Source organism: Entelurus aequoreus, linkage group LG27 (assembly GCF_033978785.1).
Source record: "Entelurus aequoreus isolate RoL-2023_Sb linkage group LG27, RoL_Eaeq_v1.1, whole genome shotgun sequence".
Lineage (NCBI taxonomy): Eukaryota > Metazoa > Chordata > Actinopteri > Syngnathiformes > Syngnathidae > Entelurus > Entelurus aequoreus.
Window position 1 is genome coordinate 15,216,400 of NC_084757.1, and position 19,360 is coordinate 15,235,759.

General features: G+C 38.7%; 1 protein-coding gene across 3 annotated transcripts in view; it reads right to left on the reverse strand.

Moving 5' to 3' along the window:
* The window catches only part of kita (KIT proto-oncogene, receptor tyrosine kinase a), an 88,086-nt gene that overhangs the window by 15,056 nt on the left and 53,670 nt on the right, over positions 1-19,360 (reverse strand). For all 3 annotated transcript variants that reach the window (XM_062039525.1, XM_062039524.1, XM_062039526.1), the window contains exon 17: positions 11,193-11,315. In XM_062039525.1, coding sequence (XP_061895509.1) covers positions 11,193-11,315 — 123 coding nt within the window. The remainder of the gene's footprint in view (positions 1-11,192; positions 11,316-19,360) is intronic.

Consider the following 19,360-nt stretch of genomic DNA (forward strand, 5'->3'; position numbering starts at 1 on the left):
CTAGCGTCGGCTAGCGTCGGCTAGCGCGTCTCCTATCCAAGTCAAAGTCCTCCTGGTTGTGTTGCTACAGCCAGCCGCTAATACACCGATCCCACCTACAACTTTCTTCTTTGCAGTCTTCATTGTTCATTAAACTAATTGCAAAAGATTCACCAACACAGATGTCCAGAATACTGTGGAATTTTGAGATGAAAACAGAGCTTTTTTGTACTGGATTCAATGGGGTACCAATACTTCCGTTTCAACGATTGACGTCACGCGCATACATTATCATATATAGACGTTTTCAACCGGAAGTTTAGCGGGAAATTTAAAATTGCACTTTATAAGTTAACCCGGCCCTATTGGCATGTGTTGCAATGTTAAGATTTCATCATTGATATATAAACTATCAGACTGCGTGGTCGGTAGTAGTGGCTTTCAGTAGGCCTTTAATTGTGTTTATTAGAGCGCAGGCTATTGCAGTATATGCCACTACTCAGTGGCCTTGTGGTTAGAGTGTCCGCCCTGAGGTCGGTAGGTTGTGAGTTCAAACCCCGGCCGAGTCATACCAAAGACTATGCAAATGGGACCCATTACCTCCCTGCTTGGCACTCAGCATCAAGGGTTGGAATTGGGGATTAAATCACCAAAAATAATTCCCGGGCGCAGCCACCGCTGCTGCTCACTGCTCCCCTCACCTCTCAGGGGGTGAACAAGGGGATGAGTCAAATGCAGAGGATACATTTCACCACACCTAGTGTGTGTGTGACTATCATTGGTACTTTAACTTTTAACTTTAATTTGAGGGAGTAGAATATGTTATCTTATTTAGGCACGTGGAGTCTAGAGTGGGGCGGTATAGCTCGGTTGGTAGAGTGGCCGTGCCAGCAACTTGGGGGTTGCAGGTTCGATCCCCGTTTCCCCCATCCTAGTCACTGCCGTTGTGTCCTTGGGGAAGACACTTCACCCACCTGCTCCCAGTGCCACCCACACTGGTTTAAATGTAACTTAGATATTGTGTTTCACTATGTAAAAGCGCTTTGAGTCACTAGAGAAAAGCGCTATATAAATATACTTCACTTCACTATATAAACAACAGGATATACTGTTTAAAGCAGCACGATTAGTTTGTTGGTAAGTTAGTAAGCTAATTAGTAAAGGAAAGTTACAGAAAGAGAATCACAAAAAAGGTGGCAGTCGGGTGTTTGTTTGTTTTAGTGAACGACACACTAGACCAGGGGTCCCCAAACTACGGCCCGCAGGCCGGATCCAGCCCGCCAACGTCCAAAATCTGGCAAGCGGGAAATCCCAAGTTATAAAAAAAAAAATATATATATTTTTTTTAAATCTGTCTTTTCTAATCCATTTTCTACCGCTTGTTACTCTCTGTGTCTCCTAGCCGCTCAGGTAAATCATATTGTCTAAAAATGAATTATCCCATCAGTAACGTGACATCCAAAAGGACCTCCTTGTGCAGATCTGAATGCTTATTATTCAAACGTTTACCTAAGTTTGAAGCAAAGGAGGTACTACGAATCGCCACGTTTGGCGAGGCATGTTTTAAAGTCGCACTTGCAGCGTGGCGCCTCACTGTTTAAAGCAGTGGTCCCCAAACTACGGCCCGCGGGCCGGATACGGCCCCCCCGTGTCCAAAATCCGGCCTGTGGGAAGTCCCAAGTAAAAAAAAAAAGCAAATTATTAATTTTTTTTTAAATTATTATTTTTTTTTAAATTTGTCCTTACTAGTCCATTTTCTACCGTCTCCTAGCCACTCAGGCAAATCATATTGTCTAAAAATGCATTTTACCATCAATAACGTGACATGCAGCAAGTGCGCTCTTTAAGTCAATTAGTGCGCTAGGAATATATACGTATGAATACATACATACATATATATATATATATATATATATATATATATATATATATATATATATATATATATATATATATATATATATATATATATATATATATATATATATATATATATATATATATATATATATATATATATCAGCCCTTTGAGACACTTGTGATTTAGGGCTATATAAATAAACATTGATTGATATATATATTTATATATATATATATATATATATATATATATATATATATATATATATATATATGTATATACAAACACACATATAGACACATATGTATATATATATATATATATATATATATATATATATATATATATATATATACATATGTGTCTATATGTGTGTTTGTATATACATATATATATATATATATATATATATATATATATATATATATATATATATATATATATATATATATATATATATATATATATATATATATATATATATATGTATATACAAACACACATATAGACACATATGTATATATATATATATATATATATATATATATATATATATATATATATATATATATATATATATATATATATATATATATATATATATATATATATATATATATATATATATATATATATATATGTATGTATATACAAACACACATATAGACACACATGTATATATATGTATATATACACATATATACACATATACATATATATATACATATATACACATATACATATATATATACATATATACACACACACACATTTACATATAATATATATATATATATATATATATATATACACATATATATATACATGGACATATAAATATACATACACATATACACACACATATATACACATTTACATATCCATATACATATACACACACACAGACATTTACATATAATATATATATATATATATATATATATATACACATACATATATGTAGCGCGGCCCCCAGCCAAATTGTTTTACCCCAATGCGGCCCCGGAGTCAAAAAGTTTGGGGACCCCTGGTTTAAAGCATCACCTTTACCAGTAAAATTGCAGTTTTTTGCCATTCTTCCTCTCCAAGATGTTATTGCTTGTATGGGCTTTGTGTGCGCTTTTTGGCACACTCAACAGCATGCGCCTCAGCTCTGTAGTCACCGCCGCACAGCACCATGTCACTGAAAAAAACGGTACCGGTATTTTTCAAAAGCAGTCCAGTACCGTTTTCAATTAATTAGTAGAGCGCGGTAATTTATTAGTACCAGTATACCATACAACCCTACCAACAATGTTGTTAAAAAAGTTAGGGAATTAGACAGTGTAGGATTGTTTTGTAATACCAATTTGACAATGCAAAATGCACAGTTCTAGCCAGCAGGGGACACAAATATTCTAGCGATCCAAGACCTGTGGAGAGCAGGGCTATTAATAGGACCCCAAGTATCCGAAAGTTCAGGCCACAGAGTTCCAACTAGTGTTCAGCGAACCAACCAGGAGATAGGGTAAGGTTACCAGAGAAAGAGGTAATTTTAGAGCAGATGTACTATATCTGCAAGAAACCAGGACATTGGGCAAGAGATTGTTTTTGGAATAACCAAAATAAGCTTCTAGTGTCTAATGAGACATAAGATCCAAAAGCAAGTTACCCATCTAAATTGCAGCATGCTTTTGATCCACACATAACTGCACCGGTCTCTTTGTCATGTCAAAAAATCAAAACTTATTTAATCCCACCCCCAGTTCTCCATTCAGTGATTATTCACATGAGTTTCACTCTTACTTTGTTCAAGGATTATAATACAGATCATAGTGGCATTACCACAGGTAACAATAATTATTACACTGTAACAATAGTTTGTATCAACAATGTAGGAATAATGAATATATCAACAATGGTAGTAGACAACATAGCAATAATGGTAAGGAAACATTGAGCACATGTTAACTCTTTGAGACAGAGTATAGCAGCAGGTCAATTTAAAGACCCTCATCTCTATATTTGAACTATATTTCCCTTTCCATAGCAGCGCACGTCCGATTTAGAGCAACAAATGTATGTTCCTACTTCGCAAGTGTGTCTTCTAATCATGGCAGACTTGGTAACAAACAACGAAGACCACTATTTTTGGACAAATAAGGATCCACAACCTTGTCTTTTTGAAGCTGAATGAACGGAAGAAGAACTGCTGCTTCTAGAAGCAAGCACGAAGAAGAGGGTGAGACGTTGGAGCAGACGGAAGCCGATAGAGTGAGGTATAAGCGACTCAGAACTGCAAATGTGGAATTTGGAGACAAGCTATTTCGACATAAATGGCGTGCTTACGCAAATAAACCAGAAAAAAACGTCCCCGGACTGCTGGACCAAAGATACAATTGTCCATTGAGTGAAACACACTTTGTATTGCTCATGATACATGCAGCACGTCAAGCGTGTATCATGACATGACCTACACTGTCTTGCTAGCTATGTACAAACAAAACATGAAATGTGGGCTAATACTTTACAGATACTGTAATATGATTGTTCATGTTTTTCAGTCAGTACAAATTGGTGTCCTATTTCAGTGTTGTGCATTACAAACTGAAACGCGTTCCGTGTTGTCGTAGAAGCTAGCTTATCTCTCGCCGTGATTAGCTTTTACGGCTAATACCTAAGCACGCCGATTTGTTACTACGATAGAAAAAAAGTTCCTCAGTGTTCGCTCTTACAATAACAATGTCGCTACAGCTTGGGTATTAGACAGGTTACGGAACGTTTTTTGAATGCAATTTTAAAGGTATTTAGAGGTAGAATTGATTGCTCTCATTAGCTGCATTGCTATCTACGTAGAACGAGACAATTTTTACATGTTAAAATGCAAAACAAACTACTTTTGTCTTCTTGTCTCTCATAATGATCGTAAACGATAGGCAACATTCCCCAAAAAAGTGCAGTTCCCCTTTAAAACCAGGTAGCAACAAATAACGTTTTACCCAAGATTTAAGGAAAATAAACAAAGCAGTCTTTCCTATTGCTCCAATAGTACCTGACATAATTTCCATCTTAGCAGCATTTAGCAGACTCTTAACTTCTACACCGTAGTGAACCTTTGTTCCGCATACTTTTCAATTCCGGTTCATGAAGATAAACAAGGCCTGTTTGCCTTTACCTACAAAAAATGAACAATAGGTATGGTGTAGGCTACCAATGGGATATGTTTATTCTTCAGCTGTCTATTCAGCTGCAGTAAATATGCACTTGTCGCAAGTTCCGCTACTCACACTACCAGGTCCGTCCGAGCTGGTAAAGTATGACATCCTCCTTGCTTCACCATCTGAGAGTGACTGTCTCTAAGATTCAATTGCTCTCCTCCTGGTGTAAAGCACGTCACCACTGGACTCTAGAGCAGTGGAGACGCCTTCTCTGGAGTGATAAATCACGCTTTTCTATCTGGCAATCTGATGGACGAGTCTGGGTTTGGAGGTTGCCAGGAGAACGGTACATTTCGGACTGCATTGTGCCAAGTGTGAAATTTGGTGGAGGAGGAATTATGGTGTGGGGTTGTTTTTCAGGAGTTAGGCTTGGCCCCTTAGTTCCAGTGAAAGGAACCTTTGAATGCTCCAGGATACCAAAACATTTTGGACAATTCCATGCTCCCAACCTTGTGGGAACAGTTTGGAGCGGGCCCCTTCCTCTTCCAACATGACTGTGCACCAGTGCACAAAGCAAGGTCCATAAAGACATGGATGACAGAGTCTGGTGTGGATGAACTTGACTGGCCTCCACAGAGTCCTGACCTGAACCCGATAGAACACCTTTGGGATGAATTAGAACCGAAACTGAGAGCCAGGCCTTCTCGACCAACATCAGTGTGTGACCTCACCAATGCGCCTTTGGAAGAATGGTGGACAATTCCTATAAACACACTCCACAACCTTGTGGACAGCCTTCTCAGAATAGTTGAAGCTGTAATAGCTGCAAAAGGTGGACCGACATCATATTGAACCCTATGGGTTAGGAATGGGATGGCACTTCAAGTTCATATGTGAGTCAAGGCAGGTGGCCAAATACTTTTGGCAATATAGTGTATCTCCACTGTACCGCTCCAGCTCTTGGACTGCCTGACGACAAGCCGCACTTCCATCTCTACGTTGCTGAAAGTGGAATTGTTGCCTCAGCTGTGCTCGCCCAGAAACATCGATTAATCAATCGATCAACATTTTCTTATACAGCCCTAAATCACAAATTCCTGAAAGGACTGCACAAACCACAACAACATCCTCGGTTCTGATCCCACATCAGAGCAAGAAAAAAATTCAACCCAATGCGAACAATGAGAAACCTTGGAAAGGACCGCAGATGATTAATCGTGCAAGGAATGGTTCCTTTTTTTTAGGGCTGTTGCTGCTGCTGTTGCTGCTCTAATGGTTAAAAACAATGTCAAACTATAGTCTTAGGTCATCCAATGACTTCAAACTACACATACGGTAAACATTATCTGGTGGAATATTACGACACAACATGCAGTATGACGAGGCAAAGACCTAGTAACTACGAGCACATTCTAACAGGTACTCAAAATCTTACGATTTCTACTGTAACTCACACCAATCCAGGTCTGTGTCTGAAATCATTATTGTATGCAAGCGAGCAAAATAGTGGTGATGTTACACATGATTACGTGGAATTAATTGACACATGTAGTGTTCGCACAGATTCCAATGCGCCCTCATCTTTGCGCTCTGCTTGCCGCGCCCACGGCCGCGTCCCGCCCACATGCCGGCAAGGCTGTGGGCGATCAGCAATCAGCGCACCTGGACCTGATGAGAGGGAGCTGTATAAAGGACCAGTGGACCCAAGGATCCATGCGGGAACTTAGTTTCTGAATGGTGTACCGTAAGCCGAAGCCTTATGCTCTCTCTCTCTGTTTCTCTCTGCGTTTTCCCTCCGTGTCTGACGTCCTTGTTTGTTCTCCCGCAGTGCCTTCCCGAGTCTCCCCGTTGGGATCTCTTGTCGTTCCGCGTTTGTGATTTGGACTGCCTTCCTCGATCCTCGACCCCTACTCGGACACGGACTACGCTGCCTCGCTCCTACCCTCGACCCCCTTGCCTGTTCACGGACTGTCCTACTGCTTTGTCCCTTCTCTCGCTCTCCTCAACATCACGGTAATACACGACAATCAATAGCACACATAGTCTTACACCACACACTCTTGTATTTTGGTCACACACTCCATTCTATTGTTTAGTAGTATCGTTTGTTATATTATATATATTTATTAACTCTATATATATACACAGTATATATATATATATATATATATATATATATATATATATATATATATATATATATATATATATATATATATATATATATATATATATATATATATACTACCGTTCAAAAGTTTGGGGTCACATTGAAATGTCCTTATTTTTTAAGGAAAAGCACTGTACTTTTCAATGAAGATAACTTTAAACTAGTCTTAACTTTAAAGAAATACACTCTATACATTGCTAATGTGGTAAATGACTATTCTAGCTGCAAATGTCTGGTTTTTGGTGCAATATCTACATAGGTGTATAGAGGCCCATTTCCAGCAACTATCACTCCAGTGTTCTAATGGTACAATGTGTTTGCTCATTGGCTCAGAAGGCTAATTGATGATTAGAAAACCCTTGTGCAATCATGTTCACACATCTGAAAACAGTTTAGCTCGTTACAGAAGCTACAAAACTGACCTTCCTTTGAGCAGATTGAGTTTCTGGAGCATCACGTTTGTGGGGTCAATTAAACGCTCAAAATGGCCAGAAAAAGAGAACTTTCATCTGAAACTTGACAGTCTATTCTTGTTCTTAGAAATGAAGGCTATTCCACAAAATTGTTTGGGTGACCCCAAACTTTTGAACGGTAGTGTATATATAATCATTGAGCATACTGCCCCTTGGTGTCTGTGCCGTCATCTCCCTCTGTTAAACCATAACAGATTCACAACAAACTCCATTGAAGAATAATTATCTCATGTTGTATTGCGACGGTTCTTCCATGAGACCTAATGACAAAACTACATTATCAGGATATGCGATAGTTGACAGCAATGGACAGTGTTTTGAAGCACATAAATTACACGTTTCCTCAGCACAAGCAGCGGAATTAATAGTGTCAACACAAGCTTGTATGCATGGGGAAAATAAAAGTGTCACTGTGTAGACTGACTCCAAGTATGCTTTTTCGGTAACGCTGGGAGAATCGAGGATTCATTACAAGAAAACCAATAAAGCACTCTAAACTGGTGCATGACTTATTAGCTGCTATGACGCTCCCAGCACAATTTGTGGTTGGGAAATGCGTACGACATTCAAAAACAAATTCAGATGTAGCAAAGGGTCACAGCTTAGCTGATGCACTGGCTAGAGAGGCAGCACTAAGCGGTTCCTTTCCACCGTGGATAAATACTAGTCTAGCTGCAATGCAAGTGTGTGAACCACCATTCACTAAAAAAAACACCTGCTTTCTTTTCAAGCACAGACAGACAAGCCAGTGATAAAGCTATGGGAAAAGAAAGGTTGCTAAAGGGTAGTTGCACCCAAGTTAGCTTACAGTTCACAGGTTTACCAAGCATGATCAAGCGTTGACTAGTTACACCTTAAATCCGTTTTTTGCAGTCGGATTACAAAAACAAGTTAGGAACTACATAAAGCAATGCTTCGCAAGATGCAACCCACAGGTAAACCCAGTAAAGCACGATCATTCACCAAAACCAGAGAGCATTTTCAGCAACGGCAGATTGAATTTGCTCCTATGCCAAAGGCAAGAGGTTATCTTCTTCTTGTTGTTGACAGATTTAAAAAATGGCCAGAAGCTTTTCCAACTAGGAAGGAGAACACACAGACTGCGGTTAAATGCTTACTGTACTCCAAAACCAGGAGTACGTCCGTTGTGTACTTGAGCGAGACACTTCACCATACTTGCCAACACTCCCGAATTTTCCCGGGAGACTTACGAATTTCAGTGCCTCTCCCGAAAATCTCCCGGGACAACCATTATCCCGAATTTCTCCAGATTTCCAGCCGGACAACAAGGCACGCCCCCTCCAGGTCCATGCGGACCTGAGTAAGGACAGCCTTTTCGTCACGTCCGCTTTTTTTCCATATAAACAGCGTGCCGGCCCAGTCACGTTATAACATCTACGGCTTTTGGAGAGTGCACAACTGCACACACAACGAGAAGGAGACGAAGCAGAAGAACGAAGAAGGGACAGTCATGGCGACGACGAGTAAGAAGAAGAAGTACGCTTGCAAGTCATCAGAGAAAGATAGTGACAGAGAATAGAACGAGGATGGACAATTCAACCCTAAACTCACTCCTTTCCTGCAAATTAAATTTCACAGATGCTGCCCATACCTATGCTCCTTCAAAGGCTGTGCTACTGGCTGCAAAGCATTGCAGTTTCAAATACAACAATGAGTAGAGGAGTGTTATGTGTGTGTATATGTGTAAATAAATGAACACCGAAATTGTAGTATTTCTTTTATATATATATATATATATATATATATATATATATATATATATATATATATATATATATATATATATATATATATATAAAAGAAATACTTGAATTTCAGTGAATTCTAGCTATAAATATACTCCTCCCCCTTAGCCCCGGCCCTGCCCCCCGACCTCAACAACCCCCCCCCCCAACCTCCCGAATTCGGTGGTCTCAAGGTTGGCAAGTATGCACTTCACCCTTGCTCCTGATGGGTCGTGGTTAGCTCCCGCCATCAGTCTGTAAAAGTGTGTGTGAATGTGGAATAATGTCAAAGCGCTTTAAAGGCCTACTGAAACCCACTACTACCGACCACGCAGTCTGATAGTTTATATATCAATGATGAAATCTTAACATTGGAACACATGCCAATACGGCCGGGTTAACTTATAAAGTGCAATTTTAAATTTCCCGCTAAACTTCCGGTTGAAAACGTCTATGTATGATGACGTATGCGCGTGACGTCAATCGTTGACAAGGAAGTACTCGGATCCCATTGAATCCAATACAAAAAGCTCTGTTTTCATCTCAAAATTCCACAGTATTCTGGACATCTGTGTTGGTGAATCTTTTGCAATTTGTTTAATGAACAATGGAGATTGCAAAGAAGAAAGTTGTAGGTGGGATCGGTGTATTAGCGGCGGACTACAGCAACACAACCAGGAGGACTTTGAGATGAATAGCAGACGCGCTAGCCGCCGACCTCATCTTGACTTCCTCCGTCTCCGGGCCGCCGACCGCATCTATGATCGTCGCTCCGTCGATCACTGGAACGCAGGTGAGCACGGGTATTGATGAGCAGATTAGGGCTAGCGTAGGTGGATAGCTAATGTTTTTAGCATAGCTCTGTGAGGTCCCGTTGCTAAGTTAGCTTCAATGGCGTCGTTAGCAACAGAATTGTTAAGCTTCGCCAGGCTGGAAAGCATTAACCGTGTAGTTACAGGTCCATGGTTTAATAGTATTGTTGATCTTCTGTCTATCCTTCCAGTCAGGGGTTTATTTCTTTTGTTTCTCTATACATTTAAGCCCGATGTGCTATCACGTTAGCTCCGTAGCTAAAGAGCTTCGCCGATGTATTGTCGTGGAGATAAAAGTCACTGTGAATGTCCATTTCGCGTTCTCGACTCTCATTTTCAAGAGGATATAGTATCCGAGGTGGTTTAAAATACAAATCCGTGATCCACAATAGAAAAAGGAGAAAGTGTGGAATCCAATGAACCCTTGTACCTAAGCAACGGTCAGAGCGAAAAAAGATACTTCCTGCACTGCACTCAAGTCCTTCACTCTCACGTTCCTCATCCACAAATCTTTCATCCTCGCTCAAATTAAAGGGGTTAATCGTCGCTTTCTTGGTCCGAATCGCTCTCGCTGCTGGTGTAAACAATGGGGAAATGTGATAAGCCCTTCCTCCTGTGACGTCACGCTACTTCCGGTACAGGCAAGGCTTTTTTTATTAGCGACCAAAAGTTGCGAACTTTATCGTCGATGTTCTCTACTAAATCCTTTCAGCAAAAATATGGCAATATCGCAAAATGATCAAGTATGACACATAGAATGGATCTGCTATCCCCGTTTAAATAAAAACATTTTATTTCAGTAGGCCTTTAAGTACCTTGAAGGTAGAAAAGCGCTATACAAGTATAACCCATTTACCATTTAAAATGCGGTACAGAAAAGTACAAAATACGTAGTTGGAAGTTGTAGGGTTTGTGTACCAACTGCCCCCTATATGAGTGGAAAAGGGATACCTTGCATGTCAGGATTTGCAGTTTAGTTCAGTTCAACCTGTGGTAAAGATGGCTGCACACTCACGTTGCCTTTGACCACGTAGTTGTAGTCTGTAGTGATGTCGCGTGCCAAGCCGAAATCACAGATCTTTGCAACCCGTCCTTGAGTCAGCAGTATGTTCCTGGCCGCCAGGTCTCGGTGGATACACTGGGAAGAATCAGCACATAATGAGACACCTTCAACGCATGAACGGTTAACAATACCACATTAGTCTTGTTGTTCCAGCTCAGTGTCGACACTCGACCCCGTTGTGCGTTTGGCCACGGTATCGTTGGCTCTGCCGGCAAATTAAATTTTCACCAGCAGGCTACAACACGCTCTCTGGAAAGACGAGCCATTCTTTGTGGAGACAGGAATCGGATAAATCAAGAGCTATCGCCACAAAAGTACGGAGACAGGACGTGGACGTGCAAAAAAATACATGGAGTTGTTCCATCTTTTAAACACCCTTTTTGGACATTTGTCCTGCAGAAAATTAGAGAGGTCAAACTAAAGGTAACTGATGTTGGGCGTGTTTGATGGGTTTCATCAAAGACACAAACAATACTTGACTTACAGTTGACTTTAAATTAGGGCTGTCAAAAAATAAGTTAACTCATGTGATTAACCACAAACAGATATTGCATTAATCATGTACAGCACAGGTGTCAAACTCAAGGCCCCAAGGTTAAATCTCCATGTAAATCATTTTGTATAGCCCGCGAATGCCTGTAAATAATATGTGCCAATAATGTATCTTGCATCAGTGGTTTTCAAAATGTTTCCACCGAGTACCATCTCAGAAAACACTTGGCTCGCCCAGTATCACCATAATGACCAGGAAATAAAGTGGCATAGTTTTGGCCGCTGTAACATTACACACAGTTTGAACAGTAACACTGTGTTTAAATATTTAATTAAGTGATTATTTGGTGCACCACAGTTTGAATATTAGTGACCTATATTTTCTTTTTCACCAAGAACCATCTCAAAAAAACACTTGGCTCTCCAAGTACCACTATAATGACCATGAAATACAGTAGCATAGTTTTGGCCACTGTAACATTACACGCAGTTTGAACAGTAACACTGTGTTTGAATAGTTAATTAAGTGATTATTTGGTGTACCACAGTTTGAGACTCACTGCCCTATATTTTCTTACTAAATGTATTAGTTTTTTCCCATTTTGACAGAAACAAATGTTTGTACTGCATGAAATTGCATATCTTTTAAACTTTAGTAACTAATATTGCAACAAATATCATATTATCATACTTTAAAAAAAAAAAAATTCTGTCAAAACAAAAATAAAAACAGCTTGACTTATGATTTCAAAGGAAGTTATAACAGTAGATTTTACGATAAAATTCACAGTGTTTTTTTTAAAGCATTATACTGTAAATTGAATAAAACTACCACTGTTTTTACGGTAATATTCTCTCGACTGAGCTCCCAGTCGTTTACCGTTAAATCTATGGTTGTTGTTTTTACGGTGTATTACTGTAAATTGAAAACACAGTACCACATTATTTTAATGGTAAAGACTGTCAACTCCGTTACCAGAATTAAAAAAACAGTGGTACCGTTTTTTTCCATTTACCAAAATATGTTGTAAAAAGCACAATATATTTTACAGTAAACTTCTGGTCATTGAGTATATATATATATATATATATATATATATATATATATATATATATATATATATATATATATATATATATATATATATATATATATATATATATATATATATATATATATATATATATATATATAACATACTGTATATATGTATACATATACATATATACATACATGTATACATATATACATACATGTATACATATATACATACATGTATACATATATATATACATATATACATACATATATATATATATATATATATATATATATATATATATACATATATATATATATATACATACATATATACATATATATACAGTATATATGTATATATATACATATATATATACAGTATATATGTATATATACATATATATATATATATATATATATATATATATATATATATATATATATATATATATATATATATATATATATATATATATGTATATATATACACACACATATATATGTATACATATATATATACACATATGTATATATAATATATATATATATATTTACATACATATATAGCTTATTATTTGCGTACTAAAAATGCACCGAAAATTCCACCGCCAAAGAAATATTCACTTCCGCTGGCAGCCGCGTCTTTTCTTGCACGCACGAATGACATAGCTTGCCCAAATATGACGTAAAAGTCACAATCAGGTAACAATTTCGTTTAGACTGCAGTCACGTTTGAAAAGTTTAGATTCCAATCAAATTCAGACTACCTCGTAATGTGGACCAAATCTAATGCGAAAATATCAGATTTGAAGCACTTTGGAGTGTTTGAACTAGCAAAAAATATCCGATCTGTGTCACTTAAGGGCAAACAATAGTCTGATTTGGTGTGCAGTGTAAACTGGGCCAATGAAGACGTCTGCCGAGATGTTTTAAGGAAGAGAAGGACGTGGTCTTCATCAACTTTGAATTTAAGAATGTTAATTTATGAATATTAAATAGTGAAATACTGTTCCAAGATTACATAAATGCTAATAAAAAACTCTGTCATAACATATTTTACAGACACAAGTTGTATTCTTATTCCACACTTGTGCTACAGCATACATGTCATTGTGCAAAATGTGAATGTTTTAAGGTGAAGAAAACGTGTTCTCTGAAAGGTGTACATGTCTCAAATTCTTCCACAGCAGGACCCACTCCCAGACATGCAAGGTACAGCTCATGGAAAAACAAAATATTTCATTTTCCATTTAAGTCTGCCAAAATTAATTATATTAGAAAAATAACGTCATGTAAATGACTGATGTTATTTGATTAATATAATGAGACATTGAACTTGTTATGTCATCTTTGGGACACCTGTGATGCTGGCGTGGCAACAGTGTGCAAGTCTGATGTTGCTCGCATGTGGGCCAAGATTTGGTCGGTGAGTTTGTATGTTTGCTCAAGACACATGAGAGATTAGAGGGAACACTCTGTTATAAACACACACACAGAAAACTTTCACGCACACAAACACACTCTCTCACACAAGCAAGCATACTCTCTTGCACATGCTTCCCACTCCGTTCTGACACAGGTTCACTTTAAAAACAAATCGATTATAAATGACAACAAAAAAAAATACCTGTAGTGTGTCTTCAGCTCAGCTGAGTGTGTCACCCTGTTAGTAAAATCCCTCTCTTTTTTATAACGGTCAAAAATGTGCCTAATTTCGGCAGCCCCAGTCAGCAGTGTTTTAGCTACTTCATCCCTGCAGGACGAGGAATAGATAAACATGCTTCACTACACACCGTAGCTCACCGGTGTCACAATGTAAACAAACACCATTGGTGGATCTACACCTGACATCCACTGTAATGATACCAAGTACAGTAGCGTATCGAGGCAATACTACTATGATTACGTCGATATTTTTTGGCATCACAACTTCTTCTTTCGTGTTAAAAAATAACTCAGGAAATATGTCCCTGGACACATGAGGACTTTGAATATGACCAATGTATGATCCTGTAACGACTTGGTATCGGATTGATACCCACATTTGTGGTATCATCCAAAACTAATGTAAAGTATCAAACAACAGAAAAATAAGTGATTACTACATTTTAACAGAAGTGTAGATAGAAGATGTTAAAAGAGAAAGTAAGCAGATATTAAAAGTAAATGAACAAGTAGATTAATAATTAATTTTCTATCACTTGTCCTTAATAATGTTGACAAAATAATAGAATGGAAAATGACACAATATGTTACTGCATATGTCAGCAGACTAAATTAGGAGCCTTTGTTTGCTTACTTACTAATAAAAGACAAGTTGTCTTGTATGTTCACTATTTTATTTAAGGACAAACTTGCAATAAAAAACATATGTTTAATGTACCCTAAGATTTTTTGTTAAAATAAAGCCAATAATGCAATTTTTTGTGGTCCCCTTTATTTAGAAAAGTATTGAAATAATTTTGGTATCGGTATCAAAATATTGGTATCGAGACTATCGGCTATTACATTGTCGTCATGGGGTAATGCTTGTGGAATTTTGAGGAGAAAAAAATGGATATTCCATTTCGGAAAAAGGCTGTAACATAACAAAATGTGGAAAAATTGAAGCGCTGTGAATACTTTCTCAATGCACTGTAACAGTTGCTGTTGAAAGTATGTTGCTTGTAGTAAACTATCCAGCATGGAGGAAGAGCTTTCTCTGAATTAGATAGAAAGTGCCATTTGAGATTAAATTTACTCCGGTGATATCTCAGCTCTCAGTGACCGTGGATGGAAATAACTTTGGTCTTGTTAGGCAAGCTTGGAAGCTAAACTTCTCATTCAATAAACTCCTTTTATTTGTCCATATCTGCTCGCTATTCATTCCTGCTTGTGGCTCAACATCAGCTGGAATGGCGCAGATTATAGTTTTTTTATTTTTTTATTGGACTGACGGTCACATCTGCTGCGTGAAAAGAAAAATTGGTAACACTTTAGTATGGGGAACACATATTCACCATTAATTAGTTGCTTATTAACATGGAAATTAGTAACATATTGGCTCTTAATTAGTCATTATCAAGTACTTATCAATGCCTTATTCTGCATGGCCTTATTATACAACAACCCTAACCCTAACCCTAACCAAATAACTCTAAATTAAGTCTTTGTTACTTACAATATGTTCCCCATACTAAAGTGTTAAATGTTTTCTTTTATTATTATTATTATCTATTAGATTTTTTTTTATTTTCCTGAGGGAACTCTCTTGAAGGAATCAATAAAGTACTATCTATCTATCTATTTAGGCCCAAATCGGCCCAATTATTATACAACCAGTAAGCCATTAACTAAGAGTCTTCCCCCAATAACCTCAGAATTAGTAACCCTAAGCTTTTGGGGCGGCATAGCTCGGTTGGTAGAGTGGACGTGCCAGCAACTTGAGGGTTCCAGGTTTGATCCCCGCTTCCGCCATCCAAGCCACTGCCATTGTGTCCTTTGGCAAGACACTTTACCCAGCTGCTCCCAGTGCCACCCACACTGGTTTAACCCTTGTGTGGTGTTCGGGTCTGTGGGACCCGTTTTCATTTTTTATTAAAAGAAAAATTATACAATTAATACATTTTTCAAACTGAGACTCACTGACTTTGGCTTATTTTGTGTGAAGAACATATATCAGAATACATATTTAATGACCACACACCATACACCCCCCCACACATTTCTATTCCATATAACATGTCCGGGCTAATAGAATAAAATGAGAGTTGCAACCTTGTGTGGGAACCGCAGGTGCAGAAACACAAAAGAAGAATCCCTGTGGGATGCAGAAACTGGCAGAGAAATTTTCCGTGCAACGTTCATATTGTTGTTACTGAGCTAACTTTTGTGGGTCTGATGGACCCGTTGCATTTTGTGGCTTTTAATGCCTCACAATCAAACGCTTTTATGTTAAAATATTGAACAGATGTTTATTGGGATGAGGTAAACATCTGTTCAGTATTTCAACATAAAAGTGTTTGATTGTGAGGCATTAAAAGCCACAAAATGCAACGGGTCCATCAGACCCACAAACGCTGGCTGAGTAACAACAATATGAACATTTTACATTTAACACAAGGGTTAAATGTAACTTAGATATTGGGTTTCACTATGTAAAAGCGCTTTCAGTCACTAGAGAAAAGCGTGATATAAATATAATTCACTTCACTTCACTAACCCTAACCCTAATATGTTCCCCTAGTGCAGGGGTCGGCAACCCGCGGCTCTAGAGGCGCATGCGGCTCTTTAGCGCAGCCCTAGTGGCTCTGTGGAGCTTTTTCAAAAATGTATGTTGTTGCCCTAGGGCACATATGTCAGAGTCAAGGCCCGCGGGCCATATCCGGCCCGCGAGAAGGTTTTTTACGGCCCTTGGGATGATCTTGATTTATTATTAGAACCGGCCCGCAGACCGCAGATCTTTTTTTATTTTTATTTTTTTTTTTTTTTTTTTTTTTTAGACCGCAGATCTTTTACACGCACCAAGCGGATGCCGGTCCAAGGTTCCGAAAGGGGGCGAGCGGCCCGCCGGGACGCGCCTGCCGGCCGAAGGCCTGCAGCCCGGCCGTCAGTCGCGGAGCCCGCCGTGCCACGCGCGCCAAGGGGGCGGGCCGAAACCCGGCCCCGAGGCCCTGAGACTTCTGCTTTGTTTCCCCAAACCGCGCGTCACCGCCGGGCCCGCACCACCGTCGGGCTGCAGCCCGAGCGTCGGTGGCGGAACCCGTCATGTGCCGCGCGCGCCAAGCGGAGCGGGGGGGTCAAGCGGGCCGAAACCCGCAGGCCACCCCCTCACCACGAGGCCCTGAGACTTCTGCGTTTGACCCCTACGCGCGGCCCGTCGGGACGCGCCCGCCGTCAAGCCACGAGGGCCAGCCGTCGGGTCGCGGAGCCCGCCGTGCCACGCGCGCCAAGGGGCGGGCCGAAACCAGCGGGGGGTTTCGGGCACCCAACTCGCCTCCCTCCCACGGAGGGAGGAGGGGGGTTTAATGTGAACATTACTGTGCAATCACATATTTAGAGTTTTTACTCAATTCAAGTTTAAAAGTTAAAGTTTAATATTTGTTTTCACTGCATGTTACTTCTCCTTAAACAAAGTGTTGTTTTTGATTTATAGATTTTTGCACTTTATTTTATTGTATTTCAATTTAATTATATTTTAAAAATATTTCAGTTGAGTGGATGATAGAAAATTGCTATTATTGTTTTTTTCTTTGAAGTAAATTTAGCCCACTTTTGCTAAAATAGAAAATATAGGCTACTGATGGTGCCTTGAATACCGGTTTCTTTCATTTAATGTTCATGTTATGGGGATTTTTATATAAAGGAAATTTGTCTTTTGTGTCTGTTGAAAATTAAAGATTACTGACAGAGCCATAAGAAAATATTGCTTTATTTATCTGATCATATTGGAATATATTTGTTAGGTTTTCAGTAGGTTCAATTAGGTTCACTAGACTATATGCGTCATTTAAAAATTTTTCAATGAACATTCGAACAGTCCGGCCCTCGGCTTGAGGCTAAATTTTTTATTTGGCCCTCCGTCCATTTGACTTTGACACCCCTGCCCTAGGGTAAACTGGGTATAACACATGGCACTCTGACAAAGCTTTACCTATTGTTACTATAACAATCTACAAGGTTAATGTAGGTTGCTTCTCTTTCTTCCCCCCCATTTTTCTGCATTCTTTCATATCTCAAATTATCATTACGTATATGTATTGTTGCATTTAAACAACTGTATTGTTGATAATAAAGGTAAAGTATTGGTATTGTTCATTATCAATAGAGCTATTTCTATTGGTATTTGTATTGCTCCATTTTTAGTGTAATAATGCTCATTGTCATTTCTGTATTATTTTTTATTTTCGCTAACTGCTTATTTGCTATTACTTTTACCATCATATTTGTACATGTCGTATTTGCTGATGTTGCTCTATTGTTGTTGTTGTTGTTGTGTTTGCTGTTGTTGTTTTTGTCTCTCTGTCTAATCCCCCTCTTGTCCCCACAATTCCCCCCTCTGTCTTCCTTTTTTTCTCTTTCCATCCCCTCCTGCTACGGCCCGGCTGCACCAAATGACAATATAAATACATTTAATAAAGTCAAATACAAATAAGGCAGCAAGAGAAGTATCCTACACTTCTCTTTTGTAAAGTAAAACTGAACAGCCGATATGGGCATCTACATCTACTATATGATTTGCCTGAGAAGATGGACAGGACATAAAAAATAAAAATAAAAATAAAAAAATGTATGAAAAATGGAAAAAGATGAGGTGAAAAAGATATATTTTTTGTTTTAATATGGTTTCTGTAGGAGGACAAACATGACACAGACCTCCCTAATTGTTATAAAGCACACTGTTTATTAGGGATGATACTCGAAACCGGTTTTCCCGGTGGTTCGATAAGAAAAGAACCGAGTCCTCGGACTCGAATCCCTTTTTGAGAACCGGTACCCGTTATCGAGACCACTATAGTAAAGAAAATAGTTGGTTCTTTATTCGAATCCCTCGGAACGAATCCCGTCCCGACCAGAAATGCTCCGTGGGACATCACAAGAATTGGCG